The 21139-nt window shown below is 41.5% G+C and overlaps 2 protein-coding genes across 2 annotated transcripts; both read right to left on the bottom strand.

Annotated features, from left to right (window-relative positions):
* Positions 1-233: 233 nt before the first annotated feature.
* On the bottom strand, positions 234-7113 carry rogdi (rogdi atypical leucine zipper). Its single transcript, XM_071513512.1, has 6 exons — positions 6924-7113; positions 4578-4649; positions 1668-1750; positions 548-602; positions 336-416; positions 234-242 (listed from the first exon to the last, which is right to left on the bottom strand). Exons 1-6 carry the CDS (start codon positions 6996-6998, stop codon positions 234-236), a joined length of 375 nt encoding a protein of 124 aa, XP_071369613.1. The 5' UTR covers positions 6999-7113.
* Positions 7114-10588: 3475 nt separating this feature from the next.
* Positions 10589-20861, bottom strand: LOC139639422 (cytokine-like nuclear factor N-PAC; the record flags this gene model as incomplete). The annotated part of the gene is made up of 11 exons (XM_071513514.1): positions 10589-10802; positions 10935-11059; positions 11825-12003; positions 12496-12662; positions 14379-14480; positions 14606-14716; positions 15784-15883; positions 16207-16280; positions 17250-17300; positions 18506-18559; positions 20778-20861. Coding segments are annotated over 11 exons (1122 nt in total), but the record flags the coding sequence as incomplete, so codon positions are not given.
* Positions 20862-21139: the final 278 nt, after the last annotated feature.

Here is a 21139-nt window from a genome sequence, read left to right as displayed (position 1 = left end):
TTATATTGTGGCTTTTGCATTTGTGTTGTGATTTCTGCATTTGTGTTTTCCGTTAATGTGCTTGTGTTTTTCGAATTTGCAAAGCATTCTGGATATGCAGTTCGTTCGACACGTCTCGGCCACCATATTGTAGTCATCTAGGCAGCTTGTTAACCAATGCGACAGATAGCAAGCATAGAGCTAGCGCCAAGCTAGTTTTCACTTGGTTTTAGAATAGAAAAAACCCCAGGCAACTAAAGTGTCTGATAGGAGTAGACAATCTTACCAGCTACAGCCCAACTTTACCTTCACTCGGCTGGTGGCATTACACACATACACCACTCACATTGACGTACCTGCTGCAATTTCCACTGCTTGTCATCCCTGAATTGAAAATGCAGCACTTGGCTACTTTTGGCAACTTTCAGGTTTATGTCCTGTTCAAAACAAACAAACAAACAAGGGGAACATTTAGCTTTTGGCTTTGTCATTTCAACTGAAACGAGAACAAGCCATTCTGACAGTGTAGGAAAATCTAGTCCCAAGAGCACAGCCTGGAGAAACTCACAGCTTGAGTCAGAGCCTCTCCCTGCAGAGTCAGCACCCCTTTCACTTGGTCCATACTGGAAAACAACACATCGCCAGTTAAGAATTTCCATTTAATGTAAAGTTCATTTAAGGAGAACATAGTGTAGAGCAGTGACTCTCAACCTTTTTCACATCAAGGACCCCTAATTTAGTGCACATTTGAGCCACAGACCCCCATTGATTTCTCTGGAACCCAAATCTGAGAATATTTTTATTGTTAGATATGATTTTGTCCAAAACTCCATGACTATCTGTATTGTAGGTAGAGAGATAACAGTGAAACTATGATCAAAACAGTCATTCTTCTACATTTTCTAATTGTGTTCACTTCTTGTAAATGAAATAATGATAAAGTTTCACAATTCATCAATTTGCTGGGGACCCCCTGGAACCCCCTCAAGGACCCCTGATGGTCCCCGGACCACACGTTGAGAACCACTTGTGTAGAGAACGTAGTGTAGAGAGGTTAAGGCAAATAAAGGGTTAATAATGGGTCAAGGAAGGCGTTCACATGGAAGATTACAACATGAAGGAAGTGACCAACTGACACTCGTGTTTCAGCTCGACGTTTCAAATGATCTGACTGATGATTCACAGAGTAGTGGTTCTCAACGTGGGGTCCGAGGACCACCAGGGGTCCTTGAGGGGGTTCCAGGGGGTCCCCAGCAAATTCATGAATTATTAAACTTCACCATTATTTCATTTACAAGAACACAGTTAGAGAATGTAGAAGAATGACTATTTTGATCATAGTTTCACTGTTATCTCTCTACCTACGATACAGATAGTCATGGAATTCTGGACAAAATCATATCTAGCAATAAAAATATTCTCAAATTTGGGTCCGAGAGACAAAATCTCATTGACTGGGCCCTAATGTGGACTACATTAGGGGTCCTCGATATGAAAAAGGTTGAGAATCACTGTCATAGAGCATCTGGAAGCCACCTCCGCAACAGCAAAATGATGCTCTGGACTCGACAGATCTCGAATATTCCACTGCACGAGACATGAGCTGTGTGTTGTAACGTCACAAGGGCCTCTACGCCTAAAGGTCACACCAGCTGTACCCCGTAAAGGAACGAGCGGCGGAGTCTTACGTCGAGCTGCCGAGGATGAAGTTTTCCTGTTTGAGTTGACTCTCCAGGCCCGGCGTCGGCATGGAAAAGCGTCTGGATGCCTCCTGTTGACGAGAGCAGAAGTAAAATGTCACTTACTAAAATCGACAGTTAAACGGCTGTACAGTCACGGGCTTTTATTTTATGGAGGGGTCGAAGTAACAAAAATCAAATGATAAAAATCGATGTGATGAAAATGCTTGTGAATTGAAAACAGGAGTGATGAAAATGCTTGTGAATTGAAAAACTGAGTGATAAATTGTTATATGATTTGATGAAAATGCATGTGAATTGAAAAACTGAGTGATAAATTGTTATGTGATTTGATGAAAATGCATGTGAATTGAAAAACTGAGTGATAAATTGTTATGTGATTTGATGAAAATGCGTGTGAATTGAAAAACTGAGTGATAAACTGGCAAGTGATTTGATAAAAACAGAGCCATTTTCATCATTTATCACCACTTTCTATCATTCAGCATTGCCGTTTATCATTTAAGGCGAGCCCCAGGAGGGTGGAAGTAACAAAAATTAACTGATACTGATTTAGAGGTGATGAAAATGAATGTGAATTGAAAAATACTGTGATGAAACTGGATGTGAACTCAAAAAGACAGTGATAAAATTGTCAAGTGACTTGATAAATTCAGAGATTGGATTAAATACAGGCATTAAACTTTTTTTTTTTTTTTTTTTTTTTACACTTTGCTTCGCACTTATGCACTGCTGCACTTCTTTTAAAATGTTGTATTTTACTTGATTTTAATTATTCTATGTACTATATTTCTTAACTTTATTTGTATTATTATTCAGTGGGTTTTATTTTCCATCTTATGTTATGCTCATTCTATGTCTATTTTCATGTATGAAATTTCTTTGTTGTAAAGCACTTTGAGCTGCATTTCTTGTATGAAAGGTGCTATACAAATAAAGTTTATTATTATTATTATTATTAATAAATAATAATAGTAAGAGTAATTATTGTTACTTCCGCCCTCACACCTAAACGTCAATCAGAAACCACGCCCACTGAAGCTCAGCGATCTATCAACTGATCCTTCCTGTCTACAGAATTGAATCTTCTGTAATGAATGGACCCATGCCGTTTCTGCTGTCTTCAATGGCAGGTGAAGAAAAGGACAAGTGTCTCATATCACAAAGTTTCGAACCCCATACAAACTCTTTTTGGAGACATTTTTCTGGATCCCCATCGCATCGATTTTTATCATTTAATTTTTGTTACTTCGACCCCTCATATTATTTGGCCCTGTAGACACATTGCCCCCGATCGTATATTTCTATGGAGACTTCCTATCGAATGTTGTTTCAAAAACGAGGGGGGGGGATTTGAAGGACAGTCTAGAGGCTGCATCTGTATCTGCAGGTTTCTGAAAGCCAGATTTAAGACTTTAAGACCTTTTAAAGGCTATTTGGAACTGGATTTAAGACCATGAAATCCAATAACGAAAGTTCAGAAACTATAAATGAGCAGTGTGTAACAAAAACAACACCAGGGAACTAACTGAGCATAATTGGGCATCATGTTTCTTATTCAATCAGATGCAACAGAGGAAAAACATGTTTGCCATATTGTATTAACCCTGATCTCTATTAATCTAAGAGTGGACGTACATGTGGGTCAAACTTAGTGTGACCAACTAGAAGTGCAGTAATGTAACACAACATAAGAAAATCAAACCAGCACTGCAGCCGGTCCGATTCGCATCTTTTGGTGAAACGACACAATTCATGGCAATTGTCTTATTTTCTTTGTCTTACCTTCCAACTCTACCTCCACTAAATATCCCTGAATGTAAATCATGGGGGTAGAAGGTAGATAAATAGAGACATGGGTGCAACAATGAGAGTTTAGGGAAATAGAAAACAGGTTTGCGCTCCATTCAAATTCACCAACCTGTTCAGTATTGGCCTAACCCCAGAATGCCTGGAGGTCATGAAGTCATTTAAGTTATAATCCGGGACATTTTCACATTAATAAATGTTTTGCTACTCTCTATCAGGGGGTATGCAATGTTCCCTTGGTCATGTTACATCCCCAGTGTTTTTTTGTTGTTTTTGTGTGCGAGATGGCTATCATACTTCCCCCTTTTACGAGAATGAATACATTTTCTCTCTGCTCTTTCTCTCTTACATATATCAATTGTTAACGGAATTGTATCCAATTCCGGCCACTCGGTCACTCGCGTAATTTCCGGTGTTTACCGGCATTTTTAAACGGAGTTCCCAACCGAAAGCTAAGTGACGTAAATTCATACACATTTCAGAAGCTAGGCATCAAATTTCATAAATATCTATACACATTTAAGCATATAAAACACTAAGTTACGAACTTAGTCACGAACAAGAAGCGGGAAGCCTTAAATCCCACTTTGGGTGACAGTTACTTCATGTAGAGAATCTGTATCGGCTGATAAATGGAAAAATAAGAGCTTTGAGTACATAGCCTGCACTTCTTACAAGTATCTGTAACATTGTGAAGGTACAGGAAGGGTTAATAAAGGGTTAATATCGAGTATATGAATACACCGACACGGACGAAAGTAAGTGTCCGGAATTGGATGCGAATTTTGAATCTCAAAAATAGGTGCGCTATCATCCATTTGCAGGGACTGGAAGAAAATCAATTACAAGTTAAGGTAAAAGCGATATTAAACTTTAAAAAAAGACAGATGGAGGATTGTTAATTTATGAGAAAACAGTACAGGATGAAATATATTGGTATTTGATTGTGATTTTTGGGTCATATGCTGTCCGGAATTGGATACCCTGATGTTGCATCTCTAGTGAGCACAAGCACGTTCCGTTACACCTGTTTGACACCGAGTGAAAATCCGCTGCTGGCTGTGTAAATGCCACCTAGACCATATTTACCTTGAGGATATCCTGGAGCTGCTTTAGGACAGCATGCACTTCTTCTTTAAGCAGCCAGTTGAATTCCTCCTCCTGCAGAAGACAGGGAGACATTGTTCTGACTGGAGAGATCAAGTCTTGTGGTTTTCAAAAACAGATATAGGAATCTCGGACGGGAGAGAACACAAAGCGACATGGACATCCTTTCCACACTGATGGTAAGGCCAGGGAAGTGACACAGGGGCTCTGCTATTGTGCCAATGTCTGTTACTCTTTGAGGGTATGGCATGCAAAACTTCATTGCCAATTCTGGTGTTTTAAAGGTTGGTTCTGTTGGATCTGTTGGAAAATGGGATTTTATTTTTGTGTCAGTCGCAGGCCACTGCGAATCAAGGGGGGGCAGGATGGGTGGGGGAGGGCGGGCTGTGCCAGAGACTTGTGTAGGAGGAGATGAGCTCTGCCCAGTGATTCTCAACCTTTTTCATATCAAGGACCCCTAATTTAGTCCACATAAGGGCCACGGACCCCCATTTGATGAGATTTTTTCTCTCTCCGACTCAAATCTGAGAATATTGTTATTGTTAGATGTGATTTTGTCCAGAATTCCATGACTATCTGTATTGTAGGTAGAGAGATAACAGAGAAACTATGGTCAAAACAGTCATTCTTCTACATTCTCTAATTGTGTTCACTTCTTGTAAATGAAACAATCCTTAAGTTTAACAATTCATCAATTTGCTGGGGACCCCCTGGAACGCCCTCAAGGACCGCTGGTGGTCCCCGGACCCCCCCAGTTGAGAATCACTGGATCTGCCCATGTTGTTGCAATTCCCACTGGTTGCCAGTAGGGGGTCCATAAAGCTAATAGATTACTTAATAATGCCCCTTTAATGTGACTTTGCTTGCTCTTACCCAGAGTAATTTAGACTGAGTGAGCGGGAAAAGGTCTGGCTGTTGTTGGGGATTGAACCTGTGACCTTCCAGTTATGGGCCAGTCTCTACCATCAGGCCATTGCCGCCGCAAAGTACACATTCCACATAGTCGATGCTTTTATCCACAGCAGCTTACAATACCAGGAGTGCCTAGATGTTTGGTATGGATGGCCCCAGTCAGTGGGAAATGAATCCCTAACTCTGACAGTGTTAGTGCCATACTCTACCCATAGAGGACCAGGTACCTGCCAGTGTTTGGGCATTCATCAGTTTTAGACGTTGTGTGCCGAAGTTCCCATGGGACCCAACCTATGCTCACAAGTTATTAAGTCATGTTCTGTGAGGTCTGTATGTTAGGTAACAGTAAAACTGACGGAATTCGCAATGGAGTTCGGCGCAGCTTTCTCTCCAGGGAACGACACGTAACCTTCATCCAACACGACCCGTTCTGTTGTATTGAGAGAACGTTAGTCCGACTCCATTGACAAATCTGGCAGTTTACTTTCTCCTTGCTTATCGGGAAAAGGTAAACCCCATAAAAAAAAAAGAATCAGTACCTTTTCTGAATCGATAAAATGTCAACTAGTATACCTGCTTTGCCTGTTTATAATCCCCTTCTACCAAAACACACCGCGGTGGGCGGTAACGAGTTATGTGAACAAATTGTTGAGAGAAAAACACTGAAATTGTAATGTACTAAGTGCATCTTGGTCGATAGTATGCATGCCGAAATGAAGAGTGGCTCCTAGAAATTTAGGAAGGGTCTTGAGTCATGTTATACAAGGTATGTATCTTAGCCGATAAGCAAAGCCATGTTAAATTGCCATATTATTAATGGGGTTTGGCGTAATGTTCTTTCCATGCAAGAGAGAACGGCACCTAGGCCTGTATCCAGCACTGCTGTTTGGTCTGTAAATGGAGCCCATGGGCATTTTGTTCAACAGCCATCCCGTGAGAGCAAAAGCAGCAGGATGCATTTCATACACCTTGGCTATGGGGAATAAAAGGATGTGTACAGTCAAGTCTGGTTTCATGTCAGCCAACGACAGCTGCCCTCAAGGTGAGTTGTATGGCGACTTGTAAATTGCATTATAATTCGTATGATTCCAAAACAACGAGGAGTTGATTCAACATCGCTTGCAGGCAACTCTTCCCGTGCACCCAGGCCCACTGTCTCCATCACACAGTAGTGACTTGGCCCAGAATTTGGCTACAGTGCTGGAGAGTGCACTGATGCTGCTGCCTTTCCCTGGCCGGGCAGCGCAGCGGCCGTTGACAAGAAGCCAGGTTAGTCATATCTAAGTTCCTCAAAAATGTCAAGCAATACAACTGACAAGCCATGTTATGTAGATAAACGGGTTAGTTTAGCTCGTCAGACAGACAGCCAAGCGGCTCGGGTAGCTCGCGGTGCTCCCGTGCAGCAGCAGAGCTTACCAACACAGCTCTCTCCACTTGACTGGCAGCCGACATCTTGGGCAGTTCCGACAGGGATCTCTGCGGATTCAGCATCTTCAGTAGCAGGCAGGAGCAAACCGTGATAAACAGCCTTTCAAACACTCTTCTTTTCGAGCACTTTTCTCGGTACGAATGTGTGTAGTATCCGCTAGCTTATCGGCTGGTTTACGATGCCTTCACGCGCTTTCGGGAATATCCAGTTACGATTCGAACGCACATGAACGACCCAACAAATACACTGGGAAAAGTCGGGATTTTCTACGATTACCCCCCAGAGTTGCTGAGATGTGACGTTTAGGGGGCGGAAGGCGTGGAAGCCGTGCCAACAACGGATGCATTCAACAACTGTTGGGCAATGAATTGATGTCAACTTCACTTACATGCCCGAGGCACAATTTCTCCTCTTCATTCTGCCACTGCAGCACAAAGTAGCTATGTGCTGCTTGTTTTCTAAAATAAAACGACAGCCATCAACAAGCACTTCTGCTGCCGGGTCCATTTTGGTAATATTTTCTAACAAAAACACAACTGAGTGCGCGACAAGTCGTATTTGCGATTAGCGACTTCACAAGTAGGAGTTTACAGGAGCACTTGAACGCAGCATTGTTCCGACAGTCACACGCTCGCCATTAATCCTGGCCCCACCCACAAAGATGTTTATTACTACGCTGCGTTCGCATACAAACGTGGTAGATACGAGTTTTCTACATGAAAATACTGTTCACCTCAGTTGTCAGTAAATACTACTTAGGAACTCGACAATAATGTACGATTTGTATAAATAAGTCATTTTATGATTCTTCCCATAGAAACTGAACGCAGCATACTAGATCAGGTACACATAATTCACGTAGTAGTAATGTTTGGTCTTAAATCATACCCTGTGCTGTGATGATGATCATATCCTGTGTGTGAGCCCTGTGCTAAAACGTGAATCTGTAACCTCTAACACAGTGATTCTCAACCTTTTTCATATCAAGGACCCCTAATTTAGTCCACGTTAGGGCCACGTAGCCCCATTTGATGAAATTTTGTCTCTCAGACCCAAATCAGAGAATATTTTTTATTGTTAGATATGATTTTGTCCAGAATTCCCATCTGTATTGAGGGATAACAGTGAAACTAATGATTCTTCTACATTCTCTAATTGAGTTAACTTCTTGTAAATGAAATTATGCTGAAGTTTAACAATTCATTCAACTTTCTGGGGACCCCTGGTGGTCCCCGGACCCCACGTTGAGAACCGCTGCTCTAACCATCAGTGTGTGCTGACTTCATGTAATTTCATATAGTTGCAATGTCTGATTTCCTTTACAGATGTCACTGTAACTAATACCGGAATTGCTTTAAGATTTACTTTAAAAACTATGTCATCTAAAAGAATCATCAGTAAGTAACTACATTAAAATGAAAACATGCATACATGCCGTTAATCAGGAGAGGATTTAATAAACAGCACAAAAAGTCTTGATATTTCCACATGTACACAAAATCATAAATATCCCCAAAACCATAGTTTCACCCTCCTTCCTTAAACGGGATCCAAGTCATTGTCATTTCAATGTGATTATAAGCCAGGTTATATAAGCCACATATTAATAAACCATTTACACTTGAACTGAACGATCTACAGTATTAAGACACAATGATGTTAGACAGTCGGTCTGTAGAGTCCAAACCAAAAAGTAGTTCTTTTCATTATCCCCCCCACCCCCCCCTCCCCTCTTATTGTATATATAAAAGAAACCCCACTCAGCCTAATGTGCTATTTACATGTCTGTCTTCTAAAAACATTTCTTTACACTATGCTGTGTAATAGGAACCTAAACTAAAAACCTTAAACATCATTCGTTTGGCAAACGGAAAAAATCTTTCAGAATGGGAAGGTAACCTCTTAACATGCAATGAAATTATTCAGCTTTTATCAGAAACAAATACAAGTAGACTTACTATTTCAAACTGAGAATAAAACAGTGGGCCTTAAAAAAATAAACAAAAAAAACGTCAAAAACAATAATAATTTTCTTTTGCCAGGTAGTAACTACAGTTTGGGCTCTTCTGATGGTGCTCCCTCCTTTGAAAGTAATGCAGTATGTTACTTATGCTGCGTTCATGTCTTATCAGAAGAAGTGGGAGAGACACTGACATGAATGTTTTTCCCCCAATCTGCACGTAAATCCGATAGGACCTGAACGCAGCATTCATTTCACCTTGCCATTGCTTGCCATGTGACCACTGGCTGTCCCTTCCTGAGGCCAACGCAAATAAAAGAATGCATGCATTTTTTTTATTTTTTTTTCCGGCCCTGACTTGGTGAATATGGAAATCTAATGTTCTAACCAGTGTTCGTTCAGTATCAGTTTGCAAATATTGGCTTTTCAATGGGAATCGGATATCGGCCGGTGAAGCAATTTAAGGAACTGTAAACCTACCTAAAAGAATTTCATTAGTCTGCGTTTCAATGGAGAGTTTTAGTGTCCCATGATATTCTAAATGTTGTTTCAGAGGCTTTTCCACCCTGACAAGAATACAATTCTGGGGGTGAAACATTAAATGCTTGTAATGTTTTGGAATTTTTGGGCATGAAAGGGGTCCAAATTATATATACAGAATATCGTCATAAAATATAATCTATCAGCTGCTTCAATCCACAGATAGATATCTGCCTTCAAAACCCCTTATCGGTCAAACCCTTGTAGCTTAACCAATTTCTGCAATAAATATATTTACCCCTCCCTACTGATAAACAATGACTGACAACTATGGTGCACTTTTGATTTTGGGGTAGAATTATTGACTTCAGTTAAAATGCAACTCAAAAGTGGAATTATCTAGTTCCAGAATTTAAAAAAACAAAAAAAAAAAAAAACATTGGAAATGAGAACTCTTCTGTAGACAAGGTTTAAAGGTTTCAAACATGGAAAGCTCAAGTCTTGATGAGAAATATTAATTATTACTGCATTTTAAGGCCTCAACATATCTGTTGCTCTGTCCTTAACCTGTTCAAGAAATATCAACACCAGGAAAAAGAAAAAAGAAAAAAAAAAAAAAAAAAGCAAATATCATCTCGTCAAATACAGAAACAAGCCATGACCAAACTGCACCAAGAAGACCTATAGAGAAAACAGAAATAAATAAATACATCTATTATTGAGAGACTCAAGGGTTACAATATTAAGGCAATGCAGTGGCATGTTCTTGGTGTGTTTTTTTTTTTGTTTTCTCATGGAATTCTAGACATTTAAAAAAAAAAAAAAAAAAAAAAAAAAAAAGGAAGAAAAACATCACACAATTAAATAACCTAATTATATGCACATAAGCGAGTGATAAATTCATCTTCAGGATTTTGTGCACCCACGAAGCCTGACAGCACTCTGCCGTGTATCTGGCATGAATTGCATCGTTCCGCGTCCTCGCCAAAACAGCCTGCATTACTTTTTTTTTTTTTACCGTTCGATTTGGGGGGGGGGGAAACCGGACGACCCCCCCCCACCCCCGCGAGAAACCCGCCAGGCGCAGTAGTAGTACAACCTTCTGCAGAGCATTCTTAGAGCGTGGATTTAGCGATAAAGTCAGTGCAATGCTCAAGGTTGCCTCCAACAACAGAGTCCCCCCCCCCCCCCCATCCCATTGCTTGTGGGCAGGAAACATAACTGGTGCTGGGCAAAAATTAAAAAAAAAATAAAAGAACTTAAAAAAAAAAAAAACCTCATTAGATGAACATGGGAGAAATAAAATGGAGATTAAAGATTGCGTGGTCCGGAGGATAGGTCACATCTTGCTCTAGTGAATGTAGGCTCTGTAGACTGCGGACATGTCGTTGTCAGACTGGTCCAGTGCCTTAGCCCTCTTGTAAACCTGCACACCAACAGTAAAGACGGGGGGGGGGTTATATTACGACTGCAGTGAACATGGTAAACAACAGCTGCTTCACTTCTTTTGCTTATAAGTATAGCGGGAAATGGCATGAAATGAACGAGCAGATGGTACCTCATTGGCAGCTGCGGCCATTGGGGTTGGATGGTTGGCCATGTCGCCCATGGAGATGGCTAGCCTCAGGTCCTTCTGAATATGTTTCAAATAGTAGTCTGGCTTGAAGTTGCCCTGTAAGATATCTGGAAGAGGCCAGGGAAATGGTTATCATAAATAACACTTATTACATTTTGTTTGACTTTTACCTTTGATGTAAGGAGGGTACTGTCCATGTGAGCGGTTTCCCCAGTAGCTAATGTCCACATGGAACACTGTTATTTGCCCCGTTACCATCGAAGCATCGGAAAGACTCATTACAGGGTTCCTACACATTTTCAATAAAAAAAATTCCGTACTTTTTCCACACCTTGATTTGTTTTGAAGATTTTGTCTGGTGTTCAATATGATTTACACAGATAGACATCTTGCCCCTGCTAACTAGGTCATATCACTGTATAGATGAAGATTGTTCTTCACAGCCACAAATATCACAATATGTGAGATGATTGGCAGGGTTCCTACACGGTTTCCATTTTAAAATTCCAGATTTTTCCCAGACCCTATGTTCTTGACTGGATTTGATTTTGGTGTGTATTTGATATAATGCATGCTGACAGCGGCTGGGTAATAAGAGCGTCCCTCTTTCTAAACATTATTCTTCACATCAACAAAAACTGTGGACTCAAAGTGGCTCTACAACAACATAAAAGCTAGAATTATGTGTGTATCGGACCTGAACCGCAACATTTTCCATACTTTGAGACATTTTTTCAAATTCCCAAACTATTCAAGACCTGGAAATGATCAAATTCATTTTTAATACTTTTCCAGACCTGTGTTGGAACCCTGTCACTCTCAAAAAACAAAACAAAAACACACAAAACCCCTTCCCGCTTGTGCTGACTCACTTTGGCATTTCTGGTCCACGAAGGTGCTGGCCATTTGGCCCTGGCACAGGATGTCCAGGAAGGTCTGTTGTGATTGGCCGGTGGCCTGGGCCAGGGTCAGCCCCTCGGCGATGGTCGCCATGAAGCTGCCCTGCACCATGTTGAGGATCAGCATCATCCTCGCTGCGTTCCCGCCTCGCCTGAAAAAACACACACACACACACACACACACTTAAAAGCTGCAATATGCAAGTAATTAAAAAAAACTTAAAACCTAAGCTGAGGTGAACAGTATTCTCTAGTAGTATTCACACGTGAAAGCTGAGGTGAACAGTATATTCTAGTAGTATTTACATGTGAAAGCTAAGGTGAACAGTATTCTCTAGTAGTATTTACACGTGAAAGCTGAGGTGAACTGTATTCTCTAGTAGTATTTACACGTGAAAGCTGAGGTGAACAGTATTCTCTAGTAGTATTTACACGTGAAAGCTGAGGTGAACAGTATTCTCTAGTAGTATTTACACGTGAAAGCTGAGGTGAACAGTATTCTCTAGTAGTATTTACATGTGAAAGCTGAGGTGAACAGTATTCTCTTGTAGTATTTACACGTGAAAGCTGAGGTGAACTGTATTCTCTAGCAGGACGCTCGTATCTCCCGTGTTTCCCCCAGGACCTGAACGCGGCGTGAGCACCTACCCAGGAAGAAGGAGGTCTTGCCCATGGCCTGGAAGCAGCTGCTGCAGTCCTCGTAGACCGTCCGGTCCCCGGCGGCCAGGATGACCAGCATGCCTTCGTTGGAGAGCTGCTGGCTGCCCGCCACCGGAGCCTCGAGGAAACGGCCGCCCCGCGATGTGATCACCTGGCGGGGGGGGGGGGGGGGGGGGGGCGGGGGGGGGGGGGGCGGGGAAGAGGAGTCGCGTACTGATGACCATGACATGACCCGACGGGACGGCGGAAGAAGGCCAAGGACGGATTATGTCACAATAGAGATCTTTGAATATATTTTCGGACCAAAAAATATCAAAGTATTTAGCGTTTTGGGTGGAAAAGCGTTTCAGTAGAAAAGAGTATGAAACACCATGGGACAATACAACTCTCCATTGAAATGCAATGTAAAAATATATATAAAACATATTTGTGTGGAATCTGATCAAAATGTCTCATTAGAACCAGTTCAGGTTAAGGGCTTCCCATAGACAACCAGTGTATGATTGGTAAATAATAAATATGCATCACATCCATAATATCAGAGGTAGATGACACTGGCACACTTTCTTTTAATAAAAGGCCAATATTGGCCAAATCTAACTCTAATTAGTATGGAAATTTTAATTAACAGTAACAGTTTTTATTGTTCACAATAACAGTTAAGAAATATGTTTTTCCGTGACCGCCTGATGTTAAATAAAGCATGTCACCTGAGTACATCACTTCCTGTGTCAGATTTGTATGTCCCGTCCTTTTCTACTGTACACAAGAACAACAAGTTCTGCCTTCATCAAGGGAAACTACATTAGGGCTGCAACTAACGATTATCTTCATTGTCGATTAATCTGTCGATTATTTTCTCAATTAATCGATTCATTTTTTGGTCTCTAAAATGTCAGAAAATGGTGAAAAATGTGGATCAGTGTTTCCCAAAGCCCAAGATGACGTCCTCAAATGTCTTGTTTTGATAGTGTTTATATGTGTTTGTCTGGTATTTGGGGGGTGGGTTTCCTTTTCTTTTTCTGTTGGACCTGTTTGGACCTATGCTATAATGTGAAAAATTACAATAAAAAGACCCTGATCAAAAAAAAAATGTCTTGTTTTGTCCACAACCCAAAGATATTCAGCTTACTGTCATAGAGGAGGAAAGAAACCAGAAAATATTCACATTTAAGAAGCTGGAATCAGGGAATTTTGACTCATTTTTCTTAAATTACTCAAACCGATTAATCGATTATCAAAATAGTTGCCGATTAATTTAATAATTGACAACAAGTCGATTAATCATTGCAGCTCTAAACTACATTTCTTGGCTTTCTGTCATTGTCACAGATTGTGAAATGGCAATGTCCTCGGTCTCTTCCAACTGCAGAGTAACTATTTCTAACGCGATATAATTGAATTCTCCATTACATGACGGTACAGACAGTGACACTGATGTTTTTCCATAGCAGTGCTGCATTCTTTGGCTATCGAGGGAACACTGCAGATGTAGACGGTTTCAGTCCTTTCACGGTCAGTCCAGCAGATACACCGGAAAATCCATTTTCTCGTAATGGAGCCTATTTTTGGGTGAACATAGCTAATGAAAGTATGCAGGAGAAGAAAAAGGACATTGGGGAATTAGTTGTTGAGGGACATGAAGTCCAGCTGAGTTTAGTAAAGCAGATAGGATACAGATTGTACTACTAAACCTGTTCTGGATTGATCTAAGAGTGGACATGCAGCACAAAGAAACCTACATGGTGAAAAAAAGATAAGACCTCGAATAACTGGATTTGAGCCATTTTAGTACTTTACACAGTGTTGAGATTAGACTTTTTAGGCCCACAGATACTCTGGTATGCGCGTGTGTGAGTGTGTATACCTGTGAGAGCTCTGTGATGGTCTCCGGGTCGACGGTGGACATCTCCACGTAGCATTTCCCTGGCCTGATCCCCTGCAGCACTCCGCTGGGGCCCAACACCAACTGGAGAGCAAGAAACGGGAGAGAAGAGTAGTTTTAAAACACACAAAAAAAAAAAAAAAAGAGTTTCCCCACCGGCGCACGCGCCTCCGCAGGAAGTCGATAGGCCCCCCCGAGGCGGTACTCACATCCCTGGCGGCCTTGGGGTCGGAGACGCAGGAGAAGGTGATGTCGCACATGGAGACCACCTCCGCGGGGGTCCGGCCTAACCTGGCGCCCTCCTGGATGAACAGGTCACACTGGGATACAACCACGATACCATGTAATAAACACAAGGTCAGTGACAAAAGTGCAGAATTCTGTTTATTTCCGAGCCGAGTCTTTCGAGCTGATGGCGTTGCCTCGCTAGAATGTAAACAATTTAAAAACGTTATTACAAAGTGACAATAATATAATTTGGATGGAGAGCTTGGGGAATTTTGATGGTCAAGCCGTCTCATTTGTGATTACTACAGCAGAATAAAACGGAGCCAATATCACGATTCATTTTTCTGCCCCACATTTTTGTATTGAATTTCGATATAGCGTCCCGTCGCTAAACGATATCTTAGCCTTCAAAAACCCATGTCTTTCGAACTAATTTAGGCTATACATTACAGAAAAGGTATTGTAGAAAACCTATATGCACTAAGGATGGAATTTTTGCCCCAAACGCTTTAAAAGACACTAGAGTAAACAGGCAGGACTCTCCATGGAAGTCATGCACGGTCTATTGAACGCAAATTAAATAAAAGAACAAAGGCTAGTGTGTGTGTGTGTGTGTGTCACTTCACTGTGAGCAGAGAGCTTGCAGAAAGGACAGATTAAGTAGCGGCCAGGATCTGCACATGTTAAGCTTGCAAAGGGGTAAATGGGTTTGAGATCTGTTATTGATTAATGAAGGATTTGATGATGTTACGTAAGGGGTTCTAAATTATTAATGCGGGAAGAGGGAGAGAATTACAAACAGGGTAAGGGAACGGTTGCCTGTGTGAGTTTCATATACACCCTCCAAAAATCTCTTATCATCAATAAAGGGGAAGGAGAGGGATTTCCCCTTCTCTCTCCCATTCTTTCCTGTCTCTCTCTACCTTCAGCCATCTAATAAAAAGGCCAAAAAATTATCTTAAATCTTCACATGTCTGCTGAGGATTTTCACACAACTCCCATAATCCTCCTTCATATAACGTTAGGCTACCGGCAAATCAAAAATATGAATATTGGTCGAGCCCTGTGTGGACTCTACAGAATGTGTCGTTGTTTTTAAATTAGGCAAGGTGATAGCCTAAATGACAGTGAGTGTGTGTGTGTGTGTGACTTGCGGTACCTTTTCTGCTGTGCGGTTCCACACCGTGACCACATGGCCCATCTTTAACAGGTTGGAGACGATACCGCTGCCCATCAGCCCCAGACCCAAGAACCCTATTCTGGAGAGGAGAAACAGACAAAAAAAAAAAAAAGGAAAAGAGAACAATTATTATTAGCTTGTTTGTGAGGTTCAATCTACAAATTAGGAAAAATGGGAGGAACCACTTAAATCAGTGCTCAGTTTAGAAGTGGCATTTTCTTTGTGGGTTATAAATGGATCCCAAGCAAATTAAGACTACAAAAGAAATTAAAATAATACAATTAAGAACAGGAGATGCTGACCTTTAGGAAAGCTTCTCTTTTCCATTTACTATTAGTAAGTAATTTTCATAATGGCCTTTTTTGTAGAACTTTATAATGCTGTAGTAAGGATTTGTAATACCTTTTATCTGTGGGTGTGATGCTGCCATTGATGGCTGTGCTGTCTGCTGCTTGGATAGATGTTGACCCTGTGTCCTGCACACAAACAAGCAACACCATTGTCAGCTTTAGCACTGAAAGCACAAGGCTACATTATGTAGCTATTCAACAAAAATCATTACCAAAATTTAAGATAATCTATCTGAATCTATCTGAAAAATTACTAAAATTGAGTGAAAACATGGCAACTAAAATGCAAAATGTACAGGAATGCAAGATATGTTACTAAATCTTTTCAACTGTGGTTGGCCTATATAGGTGCGGTGAAGAAACAAAGAATCAGGCTGAAAAAGGGGGATGACAGAGAAGACCATTTGTCGCACCCCACAATGACAGCAAATGGTCAACAACAAATGGTGGTGATGGTGGTGGGTGGGGGTACGGAGCAATCTCTCTCTCTCTCTCTCTGTTCATTTGTTTATCTGTCACATGCGGTATTCCTGTACAATAATAATGTCGGTACACTTCACAGGGCCCGCTCATGTTTACCAACCCCGGCCGGTCTGTGGTTTATACCGATAGAAAGCAAAAGGGGACGAGAGGGGAAAAGATCTAACGTTGGCGGGATCCGGGTTTCTCTCACTGCTCTTTAAAGAGACAGTTCTGGATTTCCCCCCCCCCCGTTTTTTGATTCATTGCTTCGTGCGGGCCAAGAAGATTTCCCTGCCAGGGTCGACATCAGACTCCAGAATTTCATTTGGGCAAATAGAGTGAATCTAGTGCGTCTCAATCGGTGGGGGGGTGGGGCGCTATTCTTCCCACTTTGTGATTTAGGCTTTTTTTTTTTTTTTCCAGAAAAATCTTGCCTAGTGCAGCTTTAAGGCCATTTCATTTATTTACAGACTGGCCTGGGAGTGACTGCATCATTTGTACATCAACAAATGCATTTCTTGAGAACAGACTTGAAATTTTGACCTTTTACACATTTGCATAACTTGTTATTGACTGGCCCAAAGGGTGAGTGCATCATTTGTGGGGGACATCATATTGACTAGTTTACTCTACCTCTTCAATGATCTTCAGGCGCTTGCTAATGGGTTCCATTGATGAGGCAGGCTGTGGGCAGAGAAGGGTTAGTACAAAAAAACAAAACAAAACAACAACACACACAGCACAGAGACCAGACCATAATGTCACATTCATGTCATCTTCCTAGTGGTATTTCCAAGTAGGATGGAGCAATTTTTTGTCTGCGCTGATATCTCCCACTTGGCATCGCAAATTGTGAAAGTGGGTCAACACATGGCAAACATGGCATTGAATCAACCAAAATTTAAAAAAATTAAAAATAATAATTTGGATGTGGGTGTTCCAAGTAGTTAAAACGTGAACACTTCCAAGTTGTAGCGATGAGATGCCATCGTGTTCTTTGACTACTTCAGTTCATACTGGCGGTCGCTATGAAAATCTGAGTCAAACTGAAATTCATCAGGTGGGATTAAAGCAGAAAAGAAGCTGTTACAGATGAGTAGGCTTGTTAATGTGAACACGACACATTTAGCCTCATCATGTACTGTATATCTGCTGTAAATTCATCATCTGCTTCCTTCATATCCTTCTCATAGGCACCTCCGGCACACATAGGTATTTTTAGACTGGTTCAACCCATTTCACACTGTATACTGTATACTTTCATTTTTGGCATATTCTTATCATGTGTAACACAAACCTCTGGTATATTTTCATATCGCACATATTCTGCTTCCACAATAAGTCCTACTCCCCATACTCCTAATTCATACAGTCTACACAAACTTCATTGTGCAAGTCACAAGTAGACTGATGGAAGTGATAGAGTGAAGGAAATGAAAAAGTATTTATCAGTCTAGCCACAGGCTGTTACAGTTTAACTGTTAGAGATGGGGGGGGGGGTGGCGTGTGAGATTTTGTGCACAGTGCCTATATTAGCTAATGCCTATATTAAGACAGTGAGTAATACTGCCAAGGGTAATGCAGTTGCCACAGGGAAAATCGGCTCTGCTGCGTCTAGAAAGGGGGGAAAGGAAGATAACACAGAACAAGGTGCTACAACAAACTATCTCTACTGATCAACTCAGAGCCAGGCTGACGCATACAGAGAAAAACAGCGCCAGGTTGCAATGTCTAAGATTAGATCAAACTGAAGACAAGAGTAGGAGGGGAAAGTGAGATTACACCATGCTAAAAGCAAACTCTACCTAAAATCTCTCTCTAAAACAAGGATGACAGGGGGCAGATGTCAAGCCCAAGAGCGAAATGTTGAGCGGGGCGTTCCCTCTTACCTTCTCAGACTGGCTGAGTAGGAAGTGGTGGAAATGTGGGTCGTCCTTCACGGGCTACAATGGAAGAAGAGTTCAGTTGGGAAGTATTCTCGGAGGACATGCATTGACCTAGTAGAGACAAATCTAGTGTGCGGAAATCCTCGAGTCTATTACCGAGCGGTGCGGATACACCAGGGTTCCCATCGTGGCCGTTCTGTGAAATTCCGTGACTTTTCATGACAAAAAGTGGGAGCGCTTCCCTCCTAGTTTGTATGTTTTATTGGGGTCGGTGTAAAACTCCTTGATGTTCCTTAGCTTCCCCGGAGAATTTGGCAAATTCTGGTGTCTGGAATACACCTCTGAAAATTCCATGATATCCCAGAAATTCCATGACCAGTGGGAACCCGGTATATCTTAAATCAATTCACGAGTCAGTCAGCTTTAAGATAGGTTTAGTTGAATAGCAATAACGACAGCATACAGTAGCAGCATTGGCTGACCCTTTAGAATACTCACACCAACACATTAACTGTCTGAGAAGAAAAGCATTACTTCAAAGCAGTTCAGTCTCCTTTTCACCTAAGAACTAGAGGTGCACCAATAGCAAAGTTTCACAGCCGATGCCAGTACTGAGTGCTTTGTAAAGTAGATGGGACGACACAAGCACCGATCCAAGTACTACTCAATTTACAGTCATTCATGCCGCCTATTATTGGCCTATTATATGACAATTACAGGAACAAGTCCATCAATTCTGTTAATGGATTCATTCATTTATTGTTTTGGTCAAATTCTGCACTAACCATTGATTAACCATCCAAAATAATGATAAAAAATAATGAACTATAAAATAGGCTACATAAAACAGGCTAAAGGATATAGCTTCTTGAATGTGAGCGGCAAGTTCTAGAACGTTCGGTCAAACCTTTCAAAATAAAATCCTTACTGACAAATATGTGCGGTAAGGTTTTTTTTTGTTTTTTTTTGAGTAATACAAAGTACCAAGGTGAAAATAAGAATATATTTTCAGGGGAATCTGTGGTGAATGAAAACACAATTGTAAAGTATCGGTATCAGGACAGCTTGCTGCAGATACTATTGGTGCACCTCTATGAAAACAATCATTTCGACCCAAAATGAAAAGCCTGTCATCACCTCCTCTCCCCAGTGTCAGTGGATACTCATGTTAAGTTTGGATGACCACCAAAACACACAGTGAGTTATGCTTCCCCGGTTCCGTCTCAGCCTTCTAACAAGCCATTTCACTGAACAGGGTTTGGTTAGGATTTCCAAAAAGAGCACCAATGACCAGCAAATTTCTCTATCATCCGAGGGTTTTGTAGTCAATAACACTCTGAGTCCCAAAGGCCTACATTTACCTCATTGTGGACCATTATTCTAGGTAGAGGAAACTAACTTCTTGTGTACTATGGGAACCGAAACAAAGTAAATGGACTGACTCTGTTTACTACTGCCAAGCCAATAGACGAGGTTGGGGGGTGGTGCCAGGTAGCACAGCGAGATCTCTAATCGCTGGCAAGCTGGAAAAGAAACAGCCCTTTTCCTTGTTTCAGTTGCCACACTACACAAGAAGTTACAGTTTCCTCTATCTATAATAACACTGTGTAATGAGGTAAATTTAGGCCTTTCAGACTCACAGTGCAATGGTTTGATTATAAAACATTATGTTGCACAAGATGTTTAGAGAAATTCGATGCTCTTTTTTTGGAACTCTAAACAACCACACCCCGCTCAATTGTTTGTTAGAAAGCTGAGATGGAACTGTAGTAGTTAAGTGGTTGGGTGTTCGGTGCTCATATGAACTTCAATGGAGTTTCTAGTGACAAAAGGGATGAGTAGATAATGACAGTATTTTCATTTTAAAGTGAACAGTTCCTTTACAATCACCTAGTTGTCAATCTGCATTTTAAGAGCATCTTGTGCAGAGTGGTCATCAACCCTGGGCCTGGGGAGCAGGCTGGGCACATTCGACTATAAACACACTCACAGAAACCAGGCAACTAAACAGAAAATCAGTTTAATCCCACTTTTTCTGGGCCAAACTGGAACAAAATCCCAGCCCCCCCCTTGTGAGCCTTGACATACAGAGTTGGTGACCACCTCGCTGGCATTCCCCCTAACCGACAGCTTCTGTAGTCCTGAGTGAACACCAAACAGGTCAGAAAGGAAAAAGGTCTGCAGTTCTTGGTGGCGTGCCAATAAAGCCAAAGGTTAAGGTAAGGTAGAAGAACAGCAAGGCAAAGCAGGCTTGGTGGGAAGGGGGTTCACCTACACTGCTTTCCCATTTGAATCCTGAGCCAGGTGCAGCCCCCAGCCTCTCAAGAGTGGACGGCTCGGGGTCAGAGTCAGTTAAGTCCTTTAAAAGGGGGGGGAGAGAGACACACATTCACCTTGCAGTTCATGGGGCGAATCTGCAGACCGACATGTCTGCTATAGCGGGGGGGAGGTTTCTCTGTCGAGTATGGAGGAGTGACTTTGAGTGAGTGACTTTTTATAAACCCATGTAGCCCATAAAAACAACAATTATTATTCTTCAGGGTGTAAACAGTGATGCGAAAGATCCAAAAATCTTAAGAATCAGTCCTGCTTTTGTATCCCCCTCTATCAAAGGTTGCCTGTAGTCTGAGTTGAAGA

Source organism: Centroberyx affinis, unplaced genomic scaffold, assembly GCF_046629955.1.
Source record: "Centroberyx affinis isolate AG114_WGS23_722 - 3 ecotype Tasmania unplaced genomic scaffold, CSIRO-AGI_Caff_v1 ptg007254l_1, whole genome shotgun sequence".
In the NCBI taxonomy this organism is placed as follows: Eukaryota; Metazoa; Chordata; class Actinopteri; order Beryciformes; family Berycidae; genus Centroberyx; species Centroberyx affinis.
Note: the sequence above shows the minus strand (reverse complement) of the source record. Positions and strands in the feature narration are given on the sequence as shown.